Source organism: Culex pipiens, chromosome 2 (genome assembly GCF_016801865.2).
Source record: "Culex pipiens pallens isolate TS chromosome 2, TS_CPP_V2, whole genome shotgun sequence".
NCBI lineage: Eukaryota > Metazoa > Arthropoda > Insecta > Diptera > Culicidae > Culex > Culex pipiens.
This window is the reverse complement of record NC_068938.1, coordinates 75,202,354-75,211,973: the sequence shown is the minus strand read 5'-3', so window position 1 is coordinate 75,211,973 and position 9,620 is coordinate 75,202,354. Positions and strand designations below refer to the sequence as shown.

General features: G+C 33.7%; 1 protein-coding gene across 3 annotated transcripts; it reads right to left on the bottom strand.

The window, feature by feature from the left end:
- Positions 1-2,751: 2,751 nt before the first annotated feature.
- On the bottom strand, positions 2,752-7,780 carry LOC120421101 (chymotrypsinogen B-like). 3 transcript variants are annotated; one of them, XM_039584248.2, is made up of 5 exons: positions 7,034-7,780; positions 6,679-6,975; positions 6,386-6,592; positions 3,248-3,392; positions 2,753-3,139 (listed from the first exon to the last, which is right to left on the bottom strand). In XM_039584248.2, exons 1-5 carry the CDS (start codon positions 7,713-7,715, stop codon positions 2,854-2,856), a joined length of 1,617 nt encoding a protein of 538 aa, XP_039440182.1. In that variant the 5' UTR covers positions 7,716-7,780; the 3' UTR covers positions 2,753-2,853. The 3 variants fall into 3 exon arrangements, with proteins under 3 accessions (XP_039440181.1, XP_039440182.1, XP_052563708.1); XM_052707748.1 differs by having other exon boundaries at positions 2,999-3,139; positions 3,253-3,392; XM_039584247.2 differs by having other exon boundaries at positions 2,752-3,392.
- Between the last annotated feature and the right edge of the window lie 1,840 nt (positions 7,781-9,620).

Here is a 9,620-nt window from a genome sequence, read left to right as displayed (position 1 = left end):
TAAAAAATGTGAGTGTTTGCTAAAAAATTTGTTATCACATTCCAAATGTATGAAAGAGACTAGATCATTAGATATCCATATTGCAAAAATCGAATTTCGAGTATTTTTTTTCGAAAATACGTAGTTTTGTGAAAAAAAATTATGACCCATATTGAAATAACAAATACTTTGAGGTTTTTCTAGGGTAAATAATTACATTTTCAAAAAACAGGAAAATAACGTTTTTGTGAAAATTTTCATGTAACTATAAATACAATGGAAATGGATGTGGATAATGGATGGAGTTTGATGTTTACATGATTTTTCATTCAATTATTACCGATGTCTCCCATATACACGGAGAAAAAAGAGTTCCCAAAATCGTGAACAAGCGTTCATGAATTTGGGAACCACGAAGAAAGTGTTCAAATGCCATGGTACGTTTTACAAAAACGTTCGTGGTTCCCAATTTCATGAACGCGTTTTCACGATTTCGGGAACTCTTTTTTCTCCGTGTAGCCAAAATCCCATACGTTCTGTGCTTCATTTATGCACGGCTCGGTTTTGCATCCCCCATATGCGATGCTAAACCGAGGCACGACTGTAATCTGAAAAAAAAAACATTTGCAACGATCTTTATCTTCAGAATAATGTTATTGATTTTATTTTATAATCTTTATTTAAGCAGCGAATAAGAGATTCATATTTTTTTTTTTCTTCAGGTTGCCATAGAAAAGTGCTTATTCAAATTCAAAATTAATGCAAAAAGAAGTTAAAAACAGTTTTAGTTCTAAATTAAGCTTTCTTCGTCACATCTGTAACTAGCAATCTAATTTTTTTTATTACACATGTTTACTGATTTTGTTTTATGGTATAATTTTTCAATTAATTCTGAGAAATATTAATAAGGAATAATATTGAATTCAATTTTGATTATATTTAAAAAAAATCAAACGAAAATGTTCATAAAAAATTAAAGACAAAATAAAATGAATTTAATACGTTGAATAAGTAATATTTGATGTCCAAAGCATAGACAACATTTAAATATTGCTTTATAAATTTTTGTTTTTAAAATGGGAAAAGTGAGCATATTTAACTTCAACAATCACAGCTGTTTGGTCCCGAGACCTGCAAAAACGCATTTTAAGTTTTCATACGACATTTTCAAATATTATTTAAAACTCCAACCTATTTTTCACTAACCGCTCAACCATTTACCACTCATTTTCATCTAAAAAGAGCTTACACCGGTTGAAATGAAATTGTTGAAATTGTTTTGTGGACCACCCTAACCCAGAGATCGCCCACTCCCATTTTGAGCAAGATCGGAAAACTTTTTTTTTAAATCATGCTGTTTTCGTTGGGTGTCTCTGAATGGTCACATATTTAAATGATTTTTTGGAGCTTGAAAATAGTTTAATTCTTCGTTTCTCATAGATTTAAAAAAATACCATGTTCAAAAATAGTAGCGTATGGAACAAGTTGCAAAAAAAAATTTTTAGCACGAGTCGTACATTTATCCAACGAGGTTAGTTTTAATAAATAAAACACAAATGTAAAAAAATGTATGACTTTAACAATATGAATTCCATAATGCGAGTTGAGTATGTGATCACATTATTCAACAATAGCTCAAAATTTAATGGACCTTCAAAAAAACACTCTAGAATTTAAAACTCTTCTTGTTCCTGCACGTGAGCCACTTTTTCCGTCAGCGTTCGCCACCGTATCGATACCGCCCGAGCAGAACAGTTTAACCGAAAGTGTTATTGATGCATCTTAATAATGCTATAAATATGTCACGTCAATACTTTGCCCCCTTCTTCGTCGTGTGTGCGCTTCTTCGGTGGCGATGTTGTCTTTGCATTTTTATGGGCCACCGCCACCGCCTGATATTGGAGTTTTGGACGCTGTCGTGGTCGTGCTAGCTTGGCGCAGGTTCAAAAATGGGTTCAATTTAGTCATTGACGTAATTTTGTGCATTTTTCAAAGCGTTCCAAGTTGACGCATTTGCCAAATGAGATAAATGTGTACAGTAATGATATTTTTTTGTTTATTCAAAGTCAAACTGAAAATCGCATTTTTCTTGAAACGTCAAAAAGCGACGTGCATCAAGGAAGTACGATCACAGCAACGGCGAAACATGGAGATAGAGGTGCACGTGTAACTATCTGCAAGAAGAAGGCCAAGAAGCTTATGCTGGTAATTTTTCTCTAGATTCCTCCACCCAAGCCTCCACAAAGATATCGTTCCACTAGCGATGGATGGTATGCACTTTATCAAAACCATCGGAGCAAAACTGTTAAAAAATTTGTTTGGAAAAACTATTTCTTTAAATAAGGGCACACATTAAGGTTGAGAAAAACTCAATTTTTTGTAAAAACGTATCCAATGTTATCAAAAATCACAAAATTTAATGAACTCATTTTTTTTAAATAACTTTTTATCCTTTTTGACTGTTTCTAGTTGTAATGTACATTGCCGTACTGTTCTACTCCAGGACGCTTTCCGGGATGACACTGGACTGTGGTTGCGGCGCTGGTGCTGAGCAAGCATGTTGTAAAATGCCAGTCCAGGCGTCATTATTATTCATACTCATTTATCGCTTTGTACCGGCGCGACAGTAATAAAGTCATAAAGTGGAGAAGCTGGAGGAATATTTTTAAGGTGTGCGGTCCAGTGTTGGGTAGCATAGGTTGCCCTTACTGACATACTGATGGACATGCTGGAGAGAGATTGGGTCGTACAAATATGCAGAAATCAGAAATCAATCAATGTAATGATTGTGTATTGAAATTTTATTGGAACTCTCTGACGAACTTTACATTCTCATCCAACAATCAAACTCATCTCAGCAAAGAAGATATTTTATCAAACGTCATTCTCCCAAACAATGCCCTCGATCCACGGGATGAACTTGTACAGCTTTATGAACCGAATCCTGGCACACGTGCTGTTCACAACCAGCCCGGCCAAGTGGAGCAATCCGTCAGCGGGAACCATAATGGACGGGGCCAGCAGTTGATCAAAACATTTCACCGACTCCATTAGTGGCGGCGTTGGCTGCTTTGCCACGTCCACCGCCGAGTAGAGAATGATTTTCGCCAAATCGAGCTCCCCCCGGCTCCACAGGCACACAATCTGCTGGCTAGGGATTCTGGAAAGCAAAAGAAGAAACATAAAATCGATAGAAAAAGCGGTAGCTAGAATACGATATTTGTGCGCCACATATCGATATAATAAATGCACATGCGGATTGCCATACGATACGTTTCTTTCCAGCTCAATTAGTGCGAGGTTGTTTTCGGTCGGGCTGGCGATGAACTTGGGATGTTGATGAAAATTCCGAATCCCGTACCGGAGCGTACGACCTTCCGTTTCGATAATAACGAATTGCTCTGGGCCGGCTTCTGCGGAAGGAACGAAGGGAGGAAATAAATTCGATTTATTATGTTGTCGGCTGACAGCGGCCGGGTACACCCAAACGAAAGAGTTGTGACATTCAATGACGAAGTTATCACGTATTTGTTAGTGCCAACTCTCCGCCAACTCCCACAGCAGTTGCCCCCCTGCAATTTGCGTGAAACTTTGTCCTAAGGGGTAACTTTTGTACCTGATCACGATTCCGAGGTCCGTTTTTTTATATCTTATGAAGGAGGGGTGGAACGACCCCTTCCATTTTATAACATTTGAAAAAAGGCTTGCTTTTCAATAATTTGCAGCCTGAAAGGGTGATGAGATGGAAATTTAGTGTAAAATTGAACAGCCGATTTGATGGCGTACTTGAAATTCCGAGTAAAAGTAGTGTCTTTTTAAGAGAAATGTAATGTTCTTTTCGAATCTACATTGACACAGAAGGCTATTTTTTCATTTGAAGCAAAATTTTATTTATTTTTTCTACCTTTGCAGGGTTATTTTTTAGAGTGTAACAATGTATAACAAAAAGAGCAGAAAATTACTAAAAAATGACATGAAAACATAAAGGGTTTGCTTGAAATCATCATGAGTTATCACGAATCTACGAAAACAAAGTTTTGAAAAAGTTGATCGTCGTTGACATGGCCGTTCATGGTCGCTCGCAAAAAGTAACTTTTTCAAAACTTTTTTTTGTAAACTCGCGACAACTCGTGATGATAACAAGCAAACCCCTTATGTTTTTATATATTTTTTTTAGTTGTCTGCTCTACAAATTTGTAGAACATTATTACACTTAAAAAACAACTCTGCAACGTTATCAAAAACACAAAATTCTAAAACAAAAAAATTTGCTCTAAATGAAAATAATACCCTTCTGCGTTAATGTAGATTCGAAAGTACATTCAATTTCTCTTAAAATGACATGTTCCAAAAAAAATTACGGTTGAGTAACAAAAGTTTTTTTTCGGAGTTCGAGTACGCCTTCAGATCAGCCGATTTAATTTATATAAAAGTCCCATTGACACCAAATTTCCCTTTCATCACCTTTTTAGGCTGCAAATTCTTGAAAAATATGTCTTTTTTCGCATGTTCGAAAATGGAAGGGGTCGTACCGCCCCTCCGTCATGAGAAATCAAAAACGGACCTCGGATTCGTGATCAGGGACAAAAGTTACCCCTTAGGACAAAGTTTCACGCAAATCAAAGAGGGGTCGGGGCAACTTTTCCCGATTTCGTGTGAGTTGGTAGATAATTACCCAAGTATCGAGAAATTAAAAGTGAGAGTGTGTGCAACATGGAGTTAAACTTTCTGTGCAGTTGCTGTGAAGGTTCCCATGGCACTTTGAAAAATTTAACTCCATGTTGCACGCACACACTCTCACTTTTAATTTCTCGATACTGTAACGAACCTTAAATTTGTTAACAAAATGTTGATATTAATGTTAATAACTGCACAATTTTTAAATTTTTGTATTTATTTTTTTTTAAGTTTGAAAGTTTAAAAGTTTAAAAGTTTAAAAGTTTAAAAGTTTAAAAGTTTAAAAGTTTAAAAGTTTAAAAGTTTAAAAGTTTAAAAGTTTAAAAGTTTAAAAGTTTAAAAGTTTAAAAGTTTAAAAGTTTAAAAGTTTAAAAGTTTAAAAGTTTAAAAGTTTAAAAGTTTAAAAGTTTAAAAGTTTAAAAGTTTAAAAGTTTAAAAGTTTAAAAGTTTAAAAGTTTAAAAGTTTAAAAGTTTAAAAGTTTAAAAGTTTAAAAGTTTAAAAGTTTAAAAGTTTAAAAGTTTAAAAGTTTAAAAGTTTAAAAGTTTAAAAGTTTAAAAGTTTAAAAGTTTAAAAGTTTAAAAGTTTAAAAGTTTAAAAGTTTAAAAGTTTAAAAGTTTAAAAGTTTAAAAGTTTAAAAGTTTAAAAGTTTAAAAGTTTAAAAGTTTAAAAGTTTAAAAGTTTAAAAGTTTAAAAGTTTAAAAGTTTAAAAGTTTAAAAGTTTAAAAGTTTAAAAGTTTAAAAGTTTAAAAGTTTAAAAGTTTAAAAGTTTAAAAGTTTAAAAGTTTAAAAGTTTAAAAGTTTAAAAGTTTAAAAGTTTAAAAGTTTAAAAGTTTAAAAGTTTAAAAGTTTAAAAGTTTAAAAGTTTAAAAGTTTAAAAGTTTAAAAGTTTAAAAGTTTAAAAGTTTAAAAGTTTAAAAGTTTAAAAGTTTAAAAGTTTAAAAGTTTAAAAGTTTAAAAGTTTAAAAGTTTAAAAGTTTAAAAGTTTAAAAGTTTAAAAGTTTAAAAGTTTAAAAGTTTAAAAGTTTAAAAGTTTAAAAGTTTAAAAGTTTAAAAGTTTAAAAGTTTAAAAGTTTAAAAGTTTAAAAGTTTAAAAGTTTAAAAGTTTAAAAGTTTAAAAGTTTAAAAGTTTAAAAGTTTAAAAGTTTAAAAGTTTAAAAGTTTAAAAGTTTAAAAGTTTAAAAGTTTAAAAGTTTAAAAGTTTAAAAGTTTAAAAGTTTAAAAGTTTAAAAGTTTAAAAGTTTAAAAGTTTAAAAGTTTAAAAGTTTAAAAGTTTAAAAGTTTAAAAGTTTAAAAGTTTAAAAGTTTAAAAGTTTAAAAGTTTAAAAGTTTAATAGTTTAAAAGTTTAAAAGTTTAAAAGTTTAAAAGTTTAAAAGTTTAAAAGTTTAAAAGTTTAAAAGTTTAAAAGTTTAAAAGTTTAAAAGTTTAAAAGTTTAAAAGTTTAAAAGTTTAAAAGTTTAAAAGTTTAAAAGTTTAAAAGTTTAAAAGTTTAAAAGTTTAAAAGTTTAAAAGTTTAAAAGTTTAAAAGTTTAAAAGTTTAAAAGTTTAAAAGTTTAAAAGTTTAAAAGTTTAAAAGTTTAAAAGTTTAAAAGTTTAAAAGTTTTAAAGTTTTAAAGTTTTATAGTTTTAAAGTTTCAAAGTTTTTGAGTTTTGTATTATCTTGTCAGGAGCGTTTCGTTTGGGTGTACGCCAATATCCATATATCACCCACAGAGAATCCCCGGACACACCTGAGCGGTTCATTTCGGTGGAGAAATTCCGAGTCGAGTGACGACGACTGGCAAGACGACAGTCTGCCGTTGAGATTAGAAAGTGCTCACTTATCAATACGGCGAAACAATCAATCACACGCATGAATGGAGTCTCCCTCGCAACGAACGCCAGATAGGACAAATCCTGGGCCGTACCGCCGGAACCGTTCCGATACTGGGCACATTCTGCGGGGTCGGGGAAGAGGATGAAAAATTAGAAATCTTTCATTGATACTGGCGAATAATCGGATGGCAGATGATTAATTCAATACTTTTTGTGTTGATTCTTTGTGTCGCTGGGAAGGACTCGGAAGTGGGATAATCATTCTTCGTGACGTTTCCGTTGTCTGTGGAAGATTCAATTGGTACAAAACGGTTTGCATTAGCAACCTTTTCAATCCATTCCACGTATCTGGGCAAGTTGACGAATCCGGCGTAGCTTTTGGGATTGCACAACGTTACGGTAGACTCCCTTAATCCGGTGAATGATATGATTCCACGTGCGATCCACGTTCCGTTGATGTTCACAACGAATGCTCCTCCACTGTCACCGTTGCAGACGTTGGTTCCTGTCCAAAAAACATCGGTTAGTACCCAACCCTAATCGCTTGCTAACCGCAACTTCACCATTATCAAGTCCCGCACAGAACATCCCATCAAACAAAACCGGAGCAAACACGTCCCTGTCCTTCTCCAGACAATCCAAATAGCTGACCATGGGTAGCCTCGCGGACTTCAGCGAATTCGCCAGCACGTCATACTCCGTCAGTCCCCAGCCGGAAACAGTTCCAACCAGGTCAAGCCCCGCCACAAACTCCTCCACGTTCCACAAACAAACCGGCTGAACAAATCTGGTGAACTCCACCACAGTCTGCAGCATCAGAACCGCCACATCGTGCCGATACGAACTGGCCACATAGTCTTCGTGCCGATAAACCCTCTCAACGCGATGTTCCTGTCCATCCCTGGTCATCGCCAACAGCTCATGAACTCCCAACCTCACCGACAACGCTTCCGGAACCATCTGGTACCCATTCGGGGCCGTCACGCAGTGAGCAGCCGTTACGATGACGCGATCACTCACTAGGAATCCTCCGCAAATGTACTCACTACCAACCAGCTGCCGTCGGTACAGGGCGGCGTGCCACGGAAATTGCCCCGGCCAGGTGGACTGACCCGAGGTGATCACTCCGATTGAGTTGGCCGGACGTTGGCCGCAGCGAAAGAGATGGTCGGTGGCTTTTGGTTGGAGGGCAGCGGCGATGACGGGAAGGAGAACTTGCAGGGAAAGTATAGCGGAGTTGGTCATCTTGTCAGGGTTAACTGCGCGAGCTAGACACTGAACTTGACGAGATTACGGAGGGTACTGACAGGACGAAGGACAGCTTGGGAGATTAACGCATGTTGTTGTTTTTGATAATCGCGTAGATGTAAGTGAATTGATTATGCGTACGGAAGTGGAATTTTCATGTAGAAGTTTGTTTGAATTACAGTATGCGATAACAAAGTAACAATACAGTCCAGACTCGATGATTCTAAGTCCCGGTTATACAATGTTTCGATTATCCGGTGATGGACTTCGGATAATCAAATAACGAACAAAACATATATGTTTCGTATTTTTTTATTGTCATTCTTGTTGTTCTTGTCATTCTTGTTGTTCTTGTTGTTCTTGTTGTTCTTGTTGTTCTTGTTGTTCTTGTTGTTCTTGTTGTTCTTGTTGTTCTTGTTGTTCTTGTTGTTCTTGTTGTTCTTGTTGTTCTTTTTGTTCTTGTTGTTCTTGTTGTTCTTGTTGTTCTTGTTGTTCTTGTTGTTCTTGTTGTTCTTGTTGTTCTTGTTGTTCTTGTTGTTCTTGTTGTTCTTGTTGTTCTTGTTGTTCTTGTTGTTCTTGTTGTTCTTGTTGTTCTTGTTGTTCTTGTTGTTCTTGTTGTTCTTGTTGTTCTTGTTGTTCTTGTTGTTCTTGTTGTTCTTGTTGTTCTTGTTGTTCTTGTTGTTCTTGTTGTTCTTGTTGTTCTTGTTGTTCTTGTTGTTCTTGTTGTTCTTGTTGTTCTTGTTGTTCTTGTTGTTCTTGTTGTTCTTGTTGTTCTTGTTGTTCTTGTTGTTCTTGTTGTTCTTGTTGTTCTTGTTGTTCTTGTTGTTCTTGTTGTTCTTGTTGTTCTTGTTGTTCTTGTTGTTCTTGTTGTTCTTGTTGTTCTTGTTGTTCTTGTTGTTCTTGTTGTTCTTGTTGTTCTTGTTGTTCTTGTTGTTCTTGTTGTTCTTGTTGTTCTTGTTGTTCTTGTTGTTCTTGTTGTTCTTGTTGTTCTTGTTGCTCTTGATGTTCTTGTTGTCTTAAAATTGCTCGCATTTTCGTAATACTTCATCATTTCCAATTTTCTTAGCTGCATTCGAAATATATTTCGAACACTTCAAAATGTTCCATAAACATCCGGAATTGGTTTAATTTTTTTTCTCATAGGTTTGACAAATTGCTATTAAAATTGATTTGATATTCTTACGTTTTGATTCGAGTAGGAATCAAGACCAAGACCAATAGAATTCTTATCGTTGGAACTAAAATTTCACAAATCATCGTTTTTTGTTTCTCTTATCGACGATAACTCTTTTTGAAATCTTTCGAAAATTTACTTAAACAATCACTTAAATTTTGTAATGCTTTCACTAAGATTTTTTTTTTGATAATGCAGTAATTTTCAAAAAATAAATACTTAAAAAAAATCACAAAATATCATTTTTTTAATTCTAAATTACTCAAAAGAAGCAAAACTTGGTATGCGTTTTCACTATCATTAGAGTTTTTTTGTTAAATACTTGAATGATCATAAAACTCTGTATTTTTGGAAAAAAAAACTCAAATTTTCAAAATTTCTAATATGGATATGAAAGAAACAAATAAACCAAATTTTCTGTTGTTGCTTTTTGAGTGTTTTTTAATAATTAATGGTTTATTGGACCTTTAAAAAAAACTCCAGAAATGTTGTAGGCTTTTTCAGTTTTATTACAGTAAATTTGTTAAATACTAAAAATTTCTTATTATCTCGTATTTTTTAAAAATAATCAAATTTTAATAATGTGTAAAATGAGTATCAAACTATAAAACATTTTTAATCTCTATAAGCAAATTATAGTATTTTCATAAAAATACTTTATTTTGAGAAAATTTTAGTACTTTCCCTGATAAAAAAAATTAAACAATGAAAATGCATGCAAAATTCCA

Excerpts from the sequence above, each read along its gene's own strand:
- LOC120421101 (XM_039584247.2), bottom strand. The coding sequence starts at position 7,715 with ATGACCAACTCCGCTATACTTTCCCTGCAAGTTCTCCTTCCCGTCATC. Across the intron at positions 6,976-7,033 it reads CTGTGCGGGACTTGATAATG|GAACCAACGTCTGCAACGGT; the intron begins GTGAAGTTGCGG and ends TTTTTTGGACAG. Across the intron at positions 3,393-6,385 it reads CACCGAAATGAACCGCTCAG|AAGCCGGCCCAGAGCAATTC; the intron begins GTGTGTCCGGGG and ends TTCCTTCCGCAG.